We start from the raw sequence: 20,077 nt of genomic DNA, 5'->3' as shown, positions 1-20,077 counted from the left end.
TGTATCTTGCTCCGCTAAGGATCTTTGACTCCAACTGCAGCCCAGCCACAGTTCAATTGTCCTAGTGCTATCAGATGGTAAAGTGCTTCACTGCAAGTGCTGCAAATTCCACTTCCTCCTCCCCTATTATATAGCCACTGAGACTGCCATTTCAGTGTTCATATACTGATTTGGGATGTATGCTTTGATAGTTTTTTAGTGAGTTTCACTGGGACTATTTGTACAGCGGTTGAGCAATCTAAAAGCACAGTGAGACTAATTGGTTTTAATGGTGGGATGAGGCAGGCTAACATTGTTGTCGCCTGTTGCAGGGTGGATTTCAGGATTGATAACACTGTCTTGGAGATCCCTCCTAAAGACAAAAGTGTGGAGACAAAAGGACAGGAGAAAAGGATCGAGAAAGAAGAGCCATCAGTCAAAAGCGAAAGCAAGCAGAGGACTCACCAGACATGCCACATGGTGAGGAAGAGAAGGATACGCCAGAACCCTGGTGACCTGTACAATATGAGCTATGATGAAGCCTGAATTATTATGTCCCCAGGACATTTAATAAATAGTTTTCTACTTGTTTTTCTTCCATTCTGTATCATCCTAGTCTCCAGCCAACTGGTTGGTGGCCTCATTTTACTTTAATGTTTCACTTTAGAGATATAACGTGGAAACATGCCCTTCAGGCCCACCGAGTCCGCACTGACCAGTGATCTCCGCACATTAACACTATCCTACACACTAGGGACAATATACACATACACCAAGCCAATTAACCTACATACCTGTACGTCTTTGGAGTGTGGGAGGAAACCGAAGATCTCGGAGAAAACTGACGCGGTCACTCGGAGAACGTACAAACTCCGTGCGGACAGCACCCATAGTCGGGATCTAACTCAGGTCTCCAGCGCTGCAAGCGCTGTAAGGCGGCAACTGTACAGCTGCACCACCGTGCCGCAAAACATTGGTGGTGATGCTTACATGGAATATTTGGGTCAAGCTTACCTCAGTGGCTGAAGATACTTTTCATTAGGTTTAATTTGTAAGCTTCTAAGCAATTCCTTTTTATGGCTTTGTATTCCATGACTACCCATACTGTAGCAGTCAATAAGAGTGGCCATCTCAATTGTATTAAATGTCAGGTCCCAAAAAATGCAGATGCAAAGGAAAACTTCTTCAAAGTGGCCTTGTCTTGAATATTCTTCACAGTGGGGCAGTAAAACAGAGTCCAGATGAAGGGTCCCTATCTGAAACAACAACTGTCCATTTTCCGTCACAGAAGCTGCCCGATCCCTTAAGACCCTCCAGCAGTTCAATTTTTGTATTACATATCCATTTGTATAGAGTCAAATACCATCCCACAATGTAGACACAAGGAACTGCAGATGGCACCAAGTGCTGCAGTAACTCAACAGATCATGCATCTTTGGAGAACATGGATAGGTGACGTTTTGGGTCAGGACCCTTCTTCAGATTCCACAAAATTGTCCATGTCAGTGCCCAAGAAACAGGGCAGGTTGCACGTTGCATCTGTTAACTACAAAAGCTGATGATGTTTGTAAAATGAAAGCAACAAATATGGTTAATTCTTTTTATTGTCAATAAAGCTCTCACAATGGAAATGAGAAATCATTATTTGCCTTCAAATTGTATTTTTGTGTCTGAATGGGTGATGCATCTTGCCAGATTGGAGAGTCACAAAAAACAATAAAGAGATTGAGGCATCCAGGCCTCGTGAAATTATGGTTGTGGTTTACTGCATTTAAGAAACACTAAAGCTGACTTTTGACTGCAATCTCTTTTAAGGGCTGTGTCCTGTTAAGTTGATCTCTCCACTGTAGTCAGAGCCCATGGGGATAAGGAAAACTAGGGAACATGGATAGCAGGAGGCAGAGTGTGAGATGGGAAATTACAGAGAGTGAAGCGCTAAGTAAGGTCAAGTTTATGTTTTATATTCACGTGTGGTGAGATACTGGTACAATGAAATTTTTTTATTTTTTTATTATAATTTTATTGGAACCAATTGTACAAAAAAGAATGACTTAACAGTTCTACAACTCTAGCACAGCTTCATTTTTAACATTTCACAAACAGAATATAAACTTGAAATAAGAAAGAAGAAAGGAAAGAGAAAGGTGAAAAGAAAGAAAAAGAAAAGGAGATATATCCGTCTACCACCCGCTCACCCAGCCTTACAATTGGTTTTGAGTTTGTGTTCAACCATTGTATTGTTCAAGAAATTCAATAAAAGGAGACCATATTTTTAAAAATTGATCTGGTTTGTCGATCAAGACAAACCTAATCACAATGAAAATCTTGCTTGCAGCCGCTCACAGGCACCTTGATTCAGACAAACTCACAAACACCTGTTTTGCACATCAATCAACGTGAGTTCTACAATACAGTGAAAAAAAAGACTGCTCAGAAAACAAGACATTAGTGCAAAACACCACGCAATGGTAGTGTAAGAGTGTTTCTTTGCTGAGATAAGATTAGGTTATGCGGGATGGTTCAAGAACCTAATGGTTATTGGAAAGTAGCTATTAGACTTTCGAGAAGCAGGCCTTTCAACCCAACGAGTCCGGTGACTAGTGATCACCCTGTACACTAGCCCTATACTACACGCTAGGGACAATTTAGATTTTTACCGAATCCAATTAACCTACAAACCTGTACGTCTTTGTCGTATGGGAGGAAACCGGAGAACCCAGAGAAAACCCATGCGGTCACAGGGGGAACGTAAAAACTCTGTACAAACAGTACCGGCAGTCAGAATCGAACCTGGGTCTCTGGTGCTGTATGGCAACAACACTACCACTGTGACACCCTGAATCAGCTGTTCTTGAACCTAGTGGTGTGGAGCTTCAGACTGCACAGGGCTGTTCCATGGTCATTATCAGCACTGTGGTGTGTCTGTTTGAAGATGGGTGAAATGGAGCTGAGATACAAATAAATGTGAATGGTGGAGTAAAGCCCAGGTATCTACAAGCCTTCTATTCATTGTCCAATAAGGCAAGTGACAAAGCTAGAGCTTATAACCAAGTGTCCTTTATTAAAGGCTAACTAAGGAGGCTGCTGTAACAATGTTTCAAAAATCATTTGAACACTAATTGCATGCTAAACTCTGTACCTAACTATCTTGGGAGCACTTGTTTGCACCATAACTTTGCACGGAAACCATAATATGTCTGCCCAGGAAATTTTAGCTCGGTACAGAGTAAAATTCCCACAGCGTCGTCCGAAAATTTCCTGGTCACTAACCTGATAGAGTTTTCTGAAGAGGTGACAAAAGAGACAGATTGATGAAGGTCAGATGGTGGATGTTGTCTACATGGATTTTTGTAAGGCTTTTTATAAGGTCCCTCATGGTAAGCTGATCCATAAAATTAAGATGTATGGGATTTATGAAGACTTGGTCGTATCATTTCAGAAGTGTCATATTCATAGAAGACAGAGGGTTTTGGTGGAAGGTAGATATTCTGGTTGGACGTCAGCAGGGGGATCTGTGCTGGGACCTCTGCTGTTTGTGATATATAGAAATGACCTAGACGGAAATGTGGATTGGTTGGTGAGTAAGTTTGCTGATGACACTAAAATAGGAGGAGTTACATACCGTAAGAAAGGCTGTCAGAACATACAGCTGGACATAGGTCAACTGCAGACATGGGTGGTAAAATGGCAGATAGAGTTTAAACAGAGCAAGTGCAAAGTTTTGCTGCTGGGAAGTTGAATGTAAGAAGACCTTTAACAGCATTGATGTGAGAGGGATCATAGAGTCCAAGTTCATAGCTCACTAAAGATGGCAGCACAAGTAGATAGAATGGTATAGAAGACATATGGTATGCTTACCTTCATTGCTAGGGGCATTGAATATAAGAGTCAGGAAGTCATGATGCAGCTCGGTAGGACTTTAGTTCGGCTGTATTTGGAGTATTGTGTGCAGTTCTGGTCGCCCCATTATGGAAAGATGTGGTAGCTTTGGAGAGGATGCAGAGGAGGTTTACCAGAATACTGTCTGGATAGAGGGTTTCAACTACAAGGGGAGGTTGGATAAACTTGGATTCTTTTCTCTGGAATATTGGAGGTTGAGAATAGACTTGATAGATATGTAAAATTATGAGTAACAGATAGAGTGGACAGTCATGACCTTTTTCCCGGAACTGAAATGTCCAAAACTAGAGGGCATAGCTATAAGATGAGAGGGGGAAAGTGTAATGGTGATATCCGGGGCAAGAGGGTGGGGGTGGGGGAGGGAGCCTGGGAACTCTTTGACAGGGGTGGTGTTGGAGGCACATATGACAGTGGCATTTAAAAGGCTTTCAGATAGGCGCATGGAAGTGCAGGGAATATATGGATCATGTGCGGGCAGATGAGATCAGTTCAGCTAGGCATCATGTTCAGCACAAATGTTGTGGGCCGAAGGGCCCGTTCCTGTGCTGTACTGTTCGATGTTCTATGTTCTTCCAATGATGGCCATTTCCCAGTTCCTGACTGCGTCTGACATTAAGCCATCCACCTTCTGGATCAGCCAGTTTTGTAATATTAAATAGCTGTGCATTGAACTGAGACCTGGGTGAATTGGTTGAAAACTCCCTCATAATGAGGCAGCACAAACTGTACCTACTGGACTGAGATCTTATCATGAAATAAATTAATGGCTCTTGTCAGCGATGTATAGCTGTTGGGTAAACATTTCATTGACTTTATTTGAACACAAAATGTGATTGATGTCACCTGTGCAAGCAGAGGTGTCTGTGCAAAATAAAACAACAGAAAACTAGCTGAAACAGCAAGTTTGTATTAAAATAGTATCCCCACATTACAGCATATACCAGGGTGGTAGTAAGGTGCAGTGAAAGAGTACTGCAGTGCAGTTTATTCCTGGAACCTAGACTCATTCGCACCCTGTCAACCTACTGAGTTCATGCCGACTATTAACCGCCCATTTACCCTAATCTTGCACTAATCCCAATGCATTTTCCCCACATTCCCATTCAATTACCCTCAGGTTCTAACATTTACCTACACTCTCGGAGTAATTTACAGCGGTCTATTAGCCTAGCAACCTGCGTATCTTTGGGATATGGGAGGAAAGCAGAGCACCCAGAGGTAGCCCAGTGGTCACAAGGAAAACATGCAAACACCATACAGACAGCACTCAAGTGGAGGAAGGAACTGCAGTTGCTGGTTTACACCGAAAATCAGGATTGAACCAGGTTTGGTGTAACCCAGAGGCAGCAGCTCTACTAGTGGCACCACCGTGTTTTCCACCTCTTCCCATTTGTCCGGAAGGCATTAAATTGCTGCTGGGAGTCTTGGGAAGTCAGGTGGACAAAAGGCATTAACTGCCTATTTAACTACAAGAAACACCCACATATGCAGAGATGTGCACACACATTGGATGCTGTGGGATGCAAAGGTTACATTAACTAGATCACCAAGAAACCTGAGTTCACATTGTTGGATTTAAATAAGAAAAATTTGCTGATGACAATATAATCTGCTTAAGTAGTATCTTGTTTTAGCAGTGATTACCGTTATTAAAAAAAGCTTTTTTATTTAACTGCCTTCATTCAGACAGCCCTTATTGCTGAAATGACAATTCGATATAAGTGATAGCATTGATTTTGCCAGTGTTGCTCACATCCTGATAACATGTTCTGTAAATTAAGTCTGATGGTTTTGGATTTAGGTGTTTAATTTAATCAGAATCCTTCAGCCTCCTGCTACCTGGTGCCTGGAGCAGAAACAACCTGTTCTCGCAGGCATGATGAGGCTGCAAAGACCCCCTCCAGAGTTTACCATCTAAGCAGTAAGAAGACCAGTTATCATCGTTAACTCCCTAATTATGCCAATGCAAAGTCTGCATTCTAATCCATCTATTTGGCCATTGCCTCAAATTGTGTTGATATGTTACATGTTGCCACCGAGATTCTGATCTGGTGTCTTAGAATCAAGGAATCAAGGAGCATAGCAGTTGAAGGACCATTTGAATCATTGTACCTCAGCTGCCTCTTTCACTGAGCCACTCATTGGTGCCAGTCTTTGTTCATTGTGTTCAATGAAGGTTGCAATGAGCAAAGCTTACTACAGACGATGTATTTGGGGTGAAGCAATGATCCGTGCAAACAGGATCTGTCTTCAAATACCATAGTGTTGTTGCACGTGGATTTCCCTGTCAATTCGGAAAGGTCAAAGCTCTTTATTCATTCAGCACATTTGTACACTGGCATCTTCCATGTTTACACTTTTAATGTAGTAAAGGAAAGACCAGGGAGATGATGAATATTGATGAGGATTTCCGCAGAAGCTGGTAAGGCTGGGGTGCAGCCAGAAAAAATAAAGGTAATGTAGAAATCACTCAGGGAGGATATCGCTCTTGATTCATTTCAACTAAAAAAGGGGCGGAACAGTGGCACAACAGTAGAGTTGCTGCCTTAGAGCGCCAGAGACCCAGGTTCGATCCTGAGTATGGGTGCTGTCTATATGGAGTTTGTATGTTCTCCCTCTGATCACGTGGGTTTTCTCTGGGTGCTCCGGATTTCTCCCACGCTCCAAGCACGTACAGGTTTGTAGGTTAAATGGCTTCTGTTAATTTGAATTCATCCCTGGTGCGTAGGATAATGCTAGTGTATGGGATTATCGCTGGTCGGCGGGGACTGAGGAATATATTTATGAAGGAAATCACAAGGGCAAAAAGGAGGCAAGCAATAGCACTGGCTGCTAAGATTAAAGTCTCCAAAGGTATTTTATAAGTACATTAAGAGAAATAGAGTAACTAGAGAGAGAAAAAGGCCCTCAGAAAAAAAAATCTGTCATCTATGTGAGGAGATGCAGGAGATGAGCAAGGTCTTCAATTAGTATTTCTTCTTTGTTTTTACTGGGGAGAGACATGAAGACTGGGGAACTTGGGACAGTTAATGGAGATGTCTTGAGGACTGTCTGTATTATGGTCAAGGAGTTGCTGGGCAATCTATAACATATGAAGGTAGATAACTCTCCTGGGTCTGATCAGTTTGCAGGAACCTTTTTCAGCAATATTTGAATCATCATTAGACACATGTGAGTCGCCGGATGCCTAGAGGGTGGCTAATGTTGTGCCTCTATTTAAGAAGAGCTGCAAGTAAAAGCCTGAGTAAATAGACCAGTGAGCCTAACATCTCTGGTAGGTAAGCTGCTGGAGAGGATGCCGAGGGATAAGATGTATACACATTTGGATAGAGGGTGATTAGAGATAATCAACAGTTTGTAGATAGGAGATTGTGTCTCACAAATTTGATTGCGTTTTTGAAGAAGTAATTAAGAAGGTTGATGAGGGCAAGGCCATGGACATTGTCTATATGGACTTCAGTAAGGCCTTTGATAAGATTCTGCATGGTAGGCTGCTCTGGAAGGTTAGATTGCATGGCATCCTGCCTGGATACAGAATTGGTTTCATGGAAAGAAGCAGAGGATGGTGAAAGAATATTGTTTTTTGGATTGGTGGCCTATGACTAATGGTGGGCCTCAAGGATTGGTGCTGGGTCCATTGCTGTTTGTGGTTTATATTAGCGATTTAGATGAGAATGTGCAAGCCATGCTTAGTAAGTTTACAGGTGACACTAAAGAGGTATTGTAGACGGTGAAGAGGGTTATAAAAAATAGCAGCAGGATCTTGATCAGCTGGGCAAGTGGGCTGAAGAATGGTTAATGGAGTTGAATGTAAATAAGTGTGAGGTGTTGCATTTTGGGAAGTCAAACCAGGGACCTTCACACTTGATGGTAGGGTCATGGAAAGTGTTGTAGAACAGTAGGATCTAGAGGTACAGGGACATAGTTCCCTGAAAGTGGTGTCACAGGAGATACGGTGGTCAAGAAGATTTTTGATACATTGGCCTTCATCAGTCAAGATATTGAATATATCTTGGGATGTTATGTTACAGTTGCACATTGGTAGGGCCGCACTTGAAGTAATGTGTTCAGTTTTGGTTGCCCATCAATAGGAAGAATGCCATCAATCTGGAAAGAGTGCAGAGATGATTTATAAGGATGTTGCTAGGACTCAAGGGGCTGGGTTATAGGGAGAGATTAGGGAAGCAAGGACTTTATTGCTCAAAGTGCAGGAGGCTAAGGGGTGAGCTTTATGGAGGTGTATAGAATCATGGGGCAATTGACAGGGTGAATGCACAGTCTTTTACCCAATTTATGGGGAATCAAGAACCCGAGGACATAGGTTTAAGGCGAGAAAGAGTAAAATTGAAATGGAACCTGAGGGGCAATATTTTTACTCAGAGGATGACTGTGACTCTAATTATAGGGCTGTGTGGAGAAAATGGGGAATAGTTATATCTCTACTGGCCCATTCACTGAACTAATCAGATAGTTCAGTGAATGGGCCAGTAGAGATATAACTATTCGATGGGATAGTCCTTGAATTCCCTGAATCTAGACACCAAATCAGAATGTCAGTGGTAGCATGAAGGCCTCTCAACACCCGCAGCCGAGGCATGTTGTTTCTGCAGAAATGGAAAATTCACACAGATATCTGAATGCTACCAACAACAACTCATAACATTAAAATCAGCCCTATTACAGATGGCTGTGGCAATGATGTTGGCTCCATGAGTAATGAGGCCTATCGGAAAAAGAAGCTCACAAGCATTCAGTGAGCTGGTTCTGGAGCAGGATTATGATAGAGGTGACATTGAGTTCAGGCGAAGGTCAGTGACACGTTGTGTTAATTGTGTTTCTGTCTCCGCAGATACTTCCTGATGTGTTGAGAATGTCTAACATGGTTGTTCTTTTTATTTTAATTTCCATCATTAACTGTTTTGATTTTCAAGTTGAGGCAATGTTGCACTTGTTGAGTGTGGAAAGAGCAGCAATTCCCTCAACCTTGCCCATTGTAGGATGGCATCGCTGAATTTACAGGCTTCCCTCCACCCTTACAATTCCCTCTCATCCATCCATCTGTAATCTCCTGGGAGAGGCATGAAAGAAAAGGAAGAAAGCCCAGATTCAATAAAGGAAGATATTCCAAAATTCCTTGCCGAGCCCTCCTAAGAAACATTTAGAGACACTAGAGGCTGCTGAACCTAGAATCTGGAGCAATAATCAGTCTGCTGAAGAAAAACACAAAGTGCAGGGGGTACTCAGCCAGTCAGGCAGCATCTCTCGAGAGAATGGACATAAGATGTTTTGGGTCGGAACTGTTGTTCAGGCCAATGAAATAGGGGGGTGAAAACTGGAATGGAGTGGTGGTGTTAGGACAAATCCTGGCAAGTAATAGGTGGAGGATACTTGCGAGGAGGATTTAAATTAACAGATGGATGGAGTAAGTGACAAAAGATAGAGGGGAAAAGAAGACAAAACGATGTCAGATAAGGAAAGAAGAAGAGGAGTGAAACGTTAACTGGAGGGAGGGACAAGGGGGGACGGGGGGAGAGGAAAGAAGAGTGATAAAAGGAAAATGGACAACAGGATGGGAGATGAGAATATGTAGGGAGTGGCCGGGAGGTGATGGGAGAAATGTGTGTGTACACTGCGGTGGTGAAGGGCTTGAGAAAGAGAGGAGGGGTGGGGGGAGTATTATTTGAAATTGCAGAATTCACCGTCCACAACGTCTGACATATCTGACACACTTTTGTCTCCATTTCGGCCTCGAGCCCTTGTCATTTACTCAGGCCGAAATATCGAATGTCCATTCCCTCCACAGATGCTGCCTGACCCACAGTTCCCACACTCCCCAGTGACTCCCTGCTCCTGCTCCCCCTTTCATTAACCAGGTTTTGTTTCTAATGCCCCCTTCACCTCGCTGATTAAAGGGAAGATTTATTATTCTACTGTGTTACATCTAAAAAATAATTAGTTTAAAGTGTGTTGAAATGTTAGTAAGGAATAATTCCAAACTGAAAGCATGAGCATTATTGGGGATTAAAACTGAAAATGGGCCAGTTGTGGAAGGGCACAGAGAAATCTGAGGACTATCAGATTGAAAAGGTGTTTCAGGATAGGGTGGGGTGAGGCCAGGTATGGATTTGAAAATGAGAATAACTTTTAAAAGGTGGGTATTGGCAGACCATGGACAGTACATGATATTGGGTATGTTTTCAGCCATCTCAGGCACCAGCCTTTCATTAATTTGATGGAGCAGTCAATAGTAGGTGACTGGATATATCTGCCCCATCTATAAGTTCTGCTTCAACCACAATGCCCATGCTGAACATGATTCCAAGTTAAATTAATCTCCTCTGTCTGTACATGATCCATATCCAGCCATTGCCTGCATAGCCACGTGTTTCTCCAAAAGCCTCTGAAATGCCACTACTGTATCTGCTTCCACCACCACCCCTCACATTGAGTCTGAAGAAGGGTTTCGGCCCGAAACGTTGCCTATTTTCTTAGCTCCACAGATGCTGCTGCACCCGCTGAGTTTCTCCAGCACTTTTGTCAACCTTCGATTTTCCAGCATCTGCAGTTCCTTCTTAAACCCCTCACGTCTAGTTCAAGGCACCCGCAACTTCTGTATTAAAAAAAAACCTTTCCAAGTGTTTCAGTGCAATCATAATATTGCATTCTGCATGACATGTTGGAAAATTTCCCAGGTATGTCCATCCACAAAAGAATTCAGGGTAAATTAACGTATTACTTAACAGCCCATCAACCTGCTCTCTGTTTGTCAGCAGAGTTTCGGTCGGAGTCATCAACACTGCCATCAAATGCCACTTTGGGTTCTACAACAACATTAAGGTTCAGACCCAATTACAGTTTAATCCAAGTGTGGTTACAAGTGGAATCCCACAGGTGAGATGAAGCTGACAGCCCGCAGCATCAGGAAAACCGTGGACAGACTTAGGCATCAAGGAATATAAAACAACCTGATATTAGGGAGAGTTCTGGTGGGGGAAGGGGTGAATGGAGTCAACCAAGCGCAAGGAAAGAAAACCAATCATCTCAGCCAGGACATGTTTTGCGGGAGTTTCTCGGGATTTTGTCCTGGGCCCAATGCTTCATTGATAACACTCCGTGAGTCACAACATCATCAACCCATGCAGCGTATCCATCTTAATTTACTCATTGTTAAAAGGCAGTGAAGATGCGCTCAAGTAAGGTTGCATCATCATTCCAAGCATCTTTGGAGAAGGCCCCGATTTCAGTTATCCAACACAGCCAAAAATTGCAAATATGAGCGTTTAGAGGCCAAGCTCATTGTTACATAATGGAATTACTCATTAAGTTACACAATTACTCATTAAGTTACAAGATGGAGGTCAGTAATGGTGGAACAGGTTAGATGGGGAGAATAATCTACTCCTACATGTTCCCCTTCAAACTGCACACCATGCTTGAATCTCACCTCTTCATCAATATCCTGGCATCAATATGTTGATCCACCTGCGACAGACACTCTGAACATGAATGTTAAGATTTTACAATCTCAATAACTTACAATGAAGCAAGTTTCAAGGTTTCCATTTGAGTGTCACATTCTAGAGCTAAGTTCATGAAGTCATCAAGACAGACAGCACAGAAACAGGCCCTTCAGCCCTTCTGAGTCTGTGCTGACCATCAACTATCCATTTACACTAATTCCTATTTTTAATCCTCCCCACATTCCCATCAGTTTTCCCTGAGATTCTACCATTCACCTCCCTGCTAGAAATAAGTTACAGTGGCCAATTATCTGACCAACACATGCATTTTTGGAATGTGGGATGAAATCCGAGCACCCAGAGAAAACTGATGTAGTTACATGGAAAACATGCAAGCATCTGGCAATGGATAGGAAGGAACTGCAGATGCTGGTTTAAACCAAAGATAGACACAAAAAGCTGGAGTAACTCAGTGGGATAGGCAGCATCTCTGGGGAGAAGGAATGGGTGACAGAGTTTTAAGAAGGGCCTCAACCTGAAAAGTCACCCATTCCTTCTCTGCAGAGATGCTGCCTGTCCCGCTGAGTTACTCCAGCTTTTTGTGTCTATCCATACAGCAATGGATGTTAGGACTGAACTCAGGTCTTTAAAGTAGCAGGTCTTGTTTGACCCAAGAACCCACTCCAAAGACGTTCAGGTTTGTGGGTTCATTTGTTTGGTATAATTGTAAATTGTCCCTAGTGTGTGTAAGACAGTGTAAGTGTGCGGGGATCGCTGGTCGGCATGGACTCGGTGGGCTGAAGGGCCTGTTTCTGTGCTGTATCACAAAACTTAAAAACAAAACTCCTTTATACCTTGCTTTCGAAGGAAGTCTATTGACCATTCTATTGATGAAAAGGCTTAAATCAAGAAAATGTATTTATCAACATCCTCCTCCACTACAACAGTTCAACAGTTACTGAGGAAGAGTCTGACTCATACATAGACATGTAGATCCCTTCATTTCTATTGTCAGTGTCCTGCTGATTATCTTCGTGTTCAATCTCACTCTGATCACCATAAGGGTTAAAGGCTGTAAAATATTACACCACTTTCAGCATGAGTGAATGAGAAAAGCCTTATCAGTGGACTGATCTTATCAGCATGTAATGATTATCACTTGTTGCACAATAAGAATTTCAACCATCTGCATGTGATAGGCAATCAAGATGGAAGCATTGCCAGAACAGCTCCAGGGTAATGTGTGTTCTTGCAGATGTATAGTTACCCACAGCCCGGCAGGCAGAGATGGGTGCCAGTTATTGAGAGAAAGCGAGCACTAGATTAGTAGATTGCTTTTATTGTATGCCAACACGGTAAAAGAGACATAAATGATAAAATAAATTACCGGAAACCATTACCATAGTTGTGAAAGATTGCAGCAGGTTCTGGATCGATCAGCCAGGTGGGTGGAGGAATGGTTGATAGAATTTAATACAGAGAAATTGTGAGGTGTTGCATTTTGGGACGTCGAACAAGGGCAGAACCTATACAGTAAATGGTGATAATAATAATAAATTTTATTTATGGGCGCCTTTCAAGACTCACAAGGACACCTTACAAAATTTAGTAAACAGAATACAAAACATGTAAGCGGAATGAAACAAAACAAAAAATAACGACAAAAAAATAAAAAATAAATAGTAAAGACATCAACAATACACAATTCAAAGACACAATTCAAAGACACAATTCAAAGAGAGAGCAGTGGCAGCTAATCGCACCAGCGTTCACTCTCCCTTCCGGCAGCCATCTTGGAAACGGAACAATAAGGATCTTTAACATAGAAACATCTCCCCACAATGGTTACCATTATGGATGAAGGCACAATGTCCAGTCCCCATCCCCAGTTCACCCATAGGTAGGCCTCTGGGTAGTGTTGTAGAACAGAGGGATCTAGGAGTACAGGTGCATGGTTCCTTGAAGGTCGAGTCACAGGTAGATAAGGTGGTCAAAAAGGCTTTTGGCACTTTGGACTTCATCAGTCAGAGTAATGAGTATAGAAGTTGGGAGGTCATGTTGCAGTTGTATAAGATGTTGGTGAGACCGCATTTAGAATATTGTGTTCAGTTCTGGGCACCATGTTACAGGAAAGATTTTGTCAAGCTTGAAAGGGTTCAGAAAAGATGTACCAGGATGTTGCCAGGACTAGAGGGTGTGAGCTATAGGGAGATGTTTAGGCTGGGTCTCTATTCCATGGAGGATGAGAGGTGATCTTATAGAGGTATACAAAATCATGAGAGGAACAGATTGGGTAGATGCACAGAGTCTCTTGCCCAGAGTGGGGAATCGAGGACCGGAGGACATAGGTTCAAGGTGAAGGGGAAAAGATTTAACAGGAATTCGAGGGGTAACTTTTTCACACAATGGGTGGTGGATGTATGGAACATGCAGCCAGAGGAGGTAGTTGAGGCTGGGACTATCCCATCATTTAAGAAATAATTAGACAGGTACATGGATAGGACAGGTTTGGAGGGATAAGGACCAAACACAGGCAAGTGGGATTAGTGTAGCTGGGACATTGTTGGCTGGTGTGACAAGTTGGGCCAAAGGGCCTGTTTCCACACTGTATCACTCTATGACTCTATGACCAGATAAAAGTGGGTTCCCTTCAACTCTATTCAATGATGTGGTCAGCAAGAAAGCTCAAATGTACATTTTGTGTACACCAATTATCCATCACAAGAATTTGAGAAGACTTGGCATGTTCCTGTAGATTCTCTTGAATTGCTACAGAGGCACAATAGAAAATATTCTGACTGATGCTTCATGACAATAAATTAATCTAACTCTGAATCTAAATCTGAATTTGAACTGACCGTGTTCGAAAGCAGCAGTGATTTGGAAATGTATTTGACCCTTAGTTCCTCATATTGGGAAATCTGGGTGCTGCAGTTGTAAAGAAGCTTTGTAACAAGAGGTCAAATCATTTGTGTGTACATGTGTTTATCTGCATGACATCTGCAGTGATGTTGAGGCCTCAAATGTTGTTTCTTCAATGAAGGCTGGCTGGTGTGATGGTGAGAATTGCAGGATGAGGCCAGTTTGTGCATTCACCCAGCCCATCTGGCTGAAGATGGCTGCAAATGTTTTTGCCACACTCTTCCCTCAGAGCTGGGCTCCATCATCAATGGATGAAAAACTTCCTCACATTAATGTTAATTATTTGGTATTTGGCATGGCCAGTCTTTATTCTGCATCCATAATTACCCTGAAGAAGGGAGTGATGAGTTAGCTTCTTCTACCACTGCATTTCTTCTGGTGTAGGTGTTCCCACGACTACAAGTGTTCAGGAGAGAGTTCCAATGTTGAAAAAACAATTATACACCAAGTAGTGGGCAACTTGCTCCAATTTCATTGTCTGAACCCATCCATCTTGTGGCCCATTTGAATTAGTAGATTGAGTGGTGTGCCTCATACAGCCATTTTGATGTGTGTTTATAATCACATGTGACAACAGATTCAACTCTCCTTAATGAGTTCTGTGAACCAGATAAGCTTTTTGGTTATTTTATTTTTGTAATTGATGATTAATTATGATATATTTCAATTTTACAGGATTTTTAACCACTCCAGATTTTTAGTCGAGGCCTCTGGGCCATCTGACCGTCTGCCATGTCCTTAAACTATTGTTCATCCAGAGTATCAAAGTCAAAGGGAAAAAAGTAGAAAGAAAAACAGAAGAAGGAGAACATTCATGGCCTCAAACTGTTTCTATTACCAGCACTTCTGATGTGTGCACACTTGGGAAATGATGGGGGAGAAGATCTTTTCTCACCTCCTTTTTCATTAACTGTGGGAAATCATGAGTGACAACGTCAAGTGTCCTTGAATGTAGTGGCCAGCATGTAAGAGTGTGGGAAATGGGCGACTATGCCTCACACATGCACCTTTTTTTATCCTATCCCAGCTAGGGGTGACAGCCTGCATAATTAGTGCAGCTCCCACTTCATCACCATTGATCATAACTATACACAAGGACCACACTGAGAGGCTGTCAGCTGTGTGGGAAGCAATCAACCCTGAGTCAACAGGACACAGGGTCAGGGCTTTACTCCAGGACACTAGCTTCAGCATCTCAGCTGGTTACACAGAGGGAGAGCTTCACCATAAGAACTCAGGCAGGTTTCTAGTTTTTCTTTCCATAGATGCTGCCTGACCTGTTGAATATCTGCAACAGTTTCAGTTTAATTTTAGATTTCCAGCTGGTGGAGTTCTTTGATTTTCATTATTTGAGTGCTGTCAGTGACAGGAGTGTTATCGGCGATGCCCTCACCAACATTTAAATGTCAACTCACACTGCTGAGGGTTATCTGATCATTGCCACCATGCTGTCGTGTGATCTTGCTGTGTGAAACCTGGCTGCCTCATTTAAAGTGACTGCGGTTCTGAAATACTTTGCTGCTTTCAACATGGAGTTTGGGAAAGGTGCAGGTCTTTCTTTTATTTTCTCACCTGCACAGAATTTGTGCGCTCTAATCAATTAGTCCCATGGGTCATTTGGGGAACAAACTATTGACAGCAACCAGCACAACAGTCGCAATAACAGCGTACTGTCAGGCACTGCTTTTTGCCTGCTGCAAGGAGCCGCTGCTGGGAATGGGCCTTGAGGCTCAAATACCAGAAGATCCCAGACAGCTTGACCAGTTTGCAAATGATTAACTCTTCACTGTGATGCCTGAGCCAGGACTGCAGAGCAGATGATGATCACCACCTTAATCAACATGTAGGGATGTCACATTAGGACAGGGCCAGTAGTAGCCGCGAGGCTCTCATTGAGACATGCAACATGAAAACTAGCACTTTGGCGCACTGAGTCTGTACTGACCAACAAACATCATTATTCTGCACTAATCCCATTTTATTTTCCCAATACATTAGTGGACAGGCATATGGAAATGTAGGGAATGGAGGGATATAGATTTAATTCAGATTCAGATTCAGATTCAAACTTTATTGTCATTGTGCAGTGTACAAGTACAGAGACAACGAAATGCAGTTAGCATCTCACCCCGAAGTGCGAACGCAGGATAATGGAACAGTAAAATATATACATGTATATACAGCAGCAGTAGTGCAAATTTCGGGGGGGAGATCAGTCACTGGGGGAAGGAGTGTCTGAGGGGGGGGGGGGGAGGGGGGGAGGGGGGCTGACTGGCAATCACCAAGGTAATGCAGGCAGTTAAGTGTTAAAGAGCCTGTCCCACTTTCCCGAGTTACTCACAAATTCTCCCGAGTTTTCCCCTTGATTCAAACTCGGAGAATGTCCGTAGCGAGTCCGTAGGAGTCCGTAGATATATTGTAGCAGCTCGTTATGCCAGCCGCAGGTACTCGGGGCGTCAGGTAAGTCGGGATGTTTTTTCCAGCATGACAAAAAAGTCCACGAGTAAAAAGATAGTCGGGAGGAGGAGTTTGTAGATCACAAAAATCTTGATTTTTTTTAAGGTCCTTCCAATCGGCAGAGGACTCGGGAAAGTGGGACAGGCCCTTAGGCTCGGCAACATGTTCAGCACAGACATAATGGGCCGAATGGTCTGGTCCTCTGCTGTATTGTTCAGTTCTACATTCTATTCCCTCCAACTTCCTCAAGATTCTACCTGTCACCCATACACAAGGTTTTACAATATACAATATACATGAGATTATATTTGTTGGAGAACCTTTCTGCTGCTGCCAATGGTCAGCACTCCATCATGGATCCATAGTTTTGAACCTCTGGTGGCTATAGTCAGACAGCATGAAAACAGGTGCGGTGAGGTGAACAGCACCTCATATTTCATTTGAGCAACTTACACCTCTGTGGTATGAATATTGACCTCTAGCTTCAAGTAACCTTTGTTTCCCTCTCTCTCCATCCCTCCCCTTCCTAGTTCTCCGACTAATCTGACTGTCGCCTTGATTAAAATATACCTCTGTATGCTTCGTTGTCACCTTCTCCTAGCTAACAATGACCTATTCCACATTTCCCTTGAACTTCATCCCCTTTGTTGTCTTGTTTTCACACCTCACCCTTCTTATCTCTGTCTTCCACTCCCCTGACTCTCAGTCTGAAGAAGGGTCTTGACCCGAAGTGTCACCCATTCCTTTTATCCAGAGATGGTCCCTGTTCCGCTGAGTTACTCCAGCATTTTATGTACTTAGATGAGATGTACTTAGATTTCCATTCTGCGAGTTCTGCATGGGTGCAGGAGATAGCACCAATGTAGTCGTCAATGTAGCGGAGGTCAAGTTCGGGGATAGGGCCAGTGTATGCCTCCCACTTCCTCCAAATCCAAGGCGTAGCTATGGGCACTTGCATGGGCCCTAGCTATGCCTGCCTCTTAGTAGGGTACGTCGAACGATCCTTGTTCCAGGCGCACACTGGCCCTATCCCCGAACTACCTCCATTACATTGATGACTGCATTGGTACTACCTCCTGCACTCACTCTTCATCAACTTCAGCACTAATTTCCATCCCGCACTCGAATTCACTTGGACCATCTCCAACATCTCCCTACCGTTTCTAAATCTCACCTTCTCCATCACAGGAAACAGACTATTGACCGACATCTACTACAATATAGTCAATAGTCGGATTTATTCGTCACATACACAATGAAGTGCAGTGAATTGAATTTGCCAGCAGCGGTACAGTAAAAAAGAACACACATTACACAGTAAAAATTGAACACAAACATCCACCACAGCATTCATCACTGTGGTGGAAGGCACAAAGTTTAGTCAGTCCTCCTCCATTTTCCCCCGTGGTCGGGACCACAAACCTCCGCAGTCGCCGCTGTGGGCGGCCAGATATGCAGGCAAGGTAAGACCCGAATCGGTGCTTCCCTACCGGAGTCCACGGCTTCAAGATGGTATAGGCTGCAAGCCGGCGGTCGAAGATCTAAGTCCCTGCTGCGCCAAAAGATACTGACTCCCATAGCTATCTTGAATACACTTCTACCCACCCTGCTTCCAGTAAAGACTCGATCCCCTATTCCAAATTCCTCTGTCTACGCCGCATCTGCGCCCAGGATGAGGTGTTCCATACCATCGGAGATGTCCTCATTCTTTAGGAAATGGGGGTTCCCCTCATCCATTATAGATGAGGCTCTCACTATGGTCTCCTCGATATCCCACAGCTCAGCTCTTACTCCCCGTCCTCCCATTCGTAACAAGGACAGAGTCCCCCTTCTCCTCACCGTCCACCCCATCAGCCGTCGCATACAGAATATAATCCTCCAACATTTTTGCCACCTCCAACGGGATCACACTGCTGGCCACATCTTCCCATCTCCATCCTTTTCTGCTTTCCACAGAGACCGTTCTCTCTGAAACTCCCTAGTCAACTCGTCCCTTCCCACCCAAACCACCCCCTCCTCAGGTACTTTCCCCTGCAATTGCAGGAGATGCAACACTTGTCCCTTTACCTCCCCCCTCGACTACATCCAAGGACCCAAGCAGTCTTTCCAGGTAAGGCAGAGGTTCACTTGCACCTCCTCCAACCTCATCTACTGTATCCGCTGTTCCAGGTGTCAACTTCTCTACATCGGCAAGACCAAGCGCAGGTTCAGCGATCGTTTCACTGAACACCTCCGCTCAGTCCGTCTTAACCTACCTGATCTCCCAGTGGCTCAGCACTTCAACTTCCCCTTCCATTTACAATCTGACCTTTCTGTCCTGGGTCTCCTCCCTTGTCAGTGAGGCCCAGCGCATATTGGAGGATCAGCACCTCATATTTTGCTTGGGTAGTTTACACCCCAGCTGTATGAACATTGACTTCTCTCTTCAGATAGCCCTTGTTTTCTCTCTCCATCTCCTTCCCCTTCCCAGTTCTCCCACTAGTCTTACTGTCTATGACTACATTCTATCTTTGTCCCGCCCCTTCCCTGACATCAGTCTGAAGAAGGGTCTCGACCGGAAACGTCGCCCACTTCCTTCTCTCCAGAGATGCTGACTCACCTGCTGAGTTACTCCAACATTTTGTGTCTACCGTAAGAGCCATAGTATTGGATCAAGCGTGTTAGCATGGATTGGAAACTGTTGTTACATAGAAATGAATATTTTGAATAAATGAGTCCATTCCAGACTGGAGGATGTAACTAGTAGAGTGCCCCTGCATTTGGTTCTTGGCCTCAGTTGTTTATTATTTATATTTGTGATTTGGAGAAATTAAATATAAGGTTTCCAAGTTTTCCAGTGATACGAAAATAGATGTTATGATAATGACATTGATTCTGGTCGGATATAGGTAGATTGAGTGTAGGAGTGAAAACCTAGCAAATGGAGATAAGCTTAGAGATACAGAGAAACAGTGTGGAAACAGCCCTTTCATCCCACCGAGTTAATGCTGATCACCTGTACACTTGTTTTATGTTATCCCACCTTTGCATCCTACACACTCTCTTCCTTACCTTGCAATCACTGCATTCATCAGTGACTCACACAAATGCAACATTTATCCATCACCTTCTGTGAACTGGAACATTTTTAGAGGAGGTACCTTTAGCTAGTCTTTGGGTGTAATCGTTTTGACGGGCTTGTTAAATGTGACATATCCATAGTTCAAGGGAGAACAATTCAAATCGACCTCTAGAGAATATATTCCTGCCAGCATAGGAGGTGTAATGATGCCAAGCAATCCTCAATTTAAATATCATGACATTTATTAGATTATACAGTATATGCAACAGAGCAGCAACATGCTGCATTGCATTGCAAC

General features: G+C 43.4%; 1 protein-coding gene across 1 annotated transcript in view; it reads left to right on the top strand.

Annotated features, from left to right (window-relative positions):
* The window catches only part of LOC116988069 (transient receptor potential cation channel subfamily V member 6-like), a 33,568-nt gene extending 32,892 nt beyond the window's left edge, over positions 1-676 (top strand). The window contains exon 13 of the mRNA XM_033044514.1: positions 312-676. Within this exon, the coding sequence (XP_032900405.1) occupies positions 312-525 (214 nt within the window). The 3' untranslated portion in view covers positions 526-676. The remainder of the gene's footprint in view (positions 1-311) is intronic.
* Positions 677-20,077: the final 19,401 nt, after the last annotated feature.

The sequence above is a fragment of the Amblyraja radiata genome, chromosome 26, assembly GCF_010909765.2.
Source record: "Amblyraja radiata isolate CabotCenter1 chromosome 26, sAmbRad1.1.pri, whole genome shotgun sequence".
Taxonomy (NCBI): Eukaryota; Metazoa; Chordata; class Chondrichthyes; order Rajiformes; family Rajidae; genus Amblyraja; species Amblyraja radiata.
This window is presented reverse-complemented; position numbering and strand designations above follow the sequence as displayed.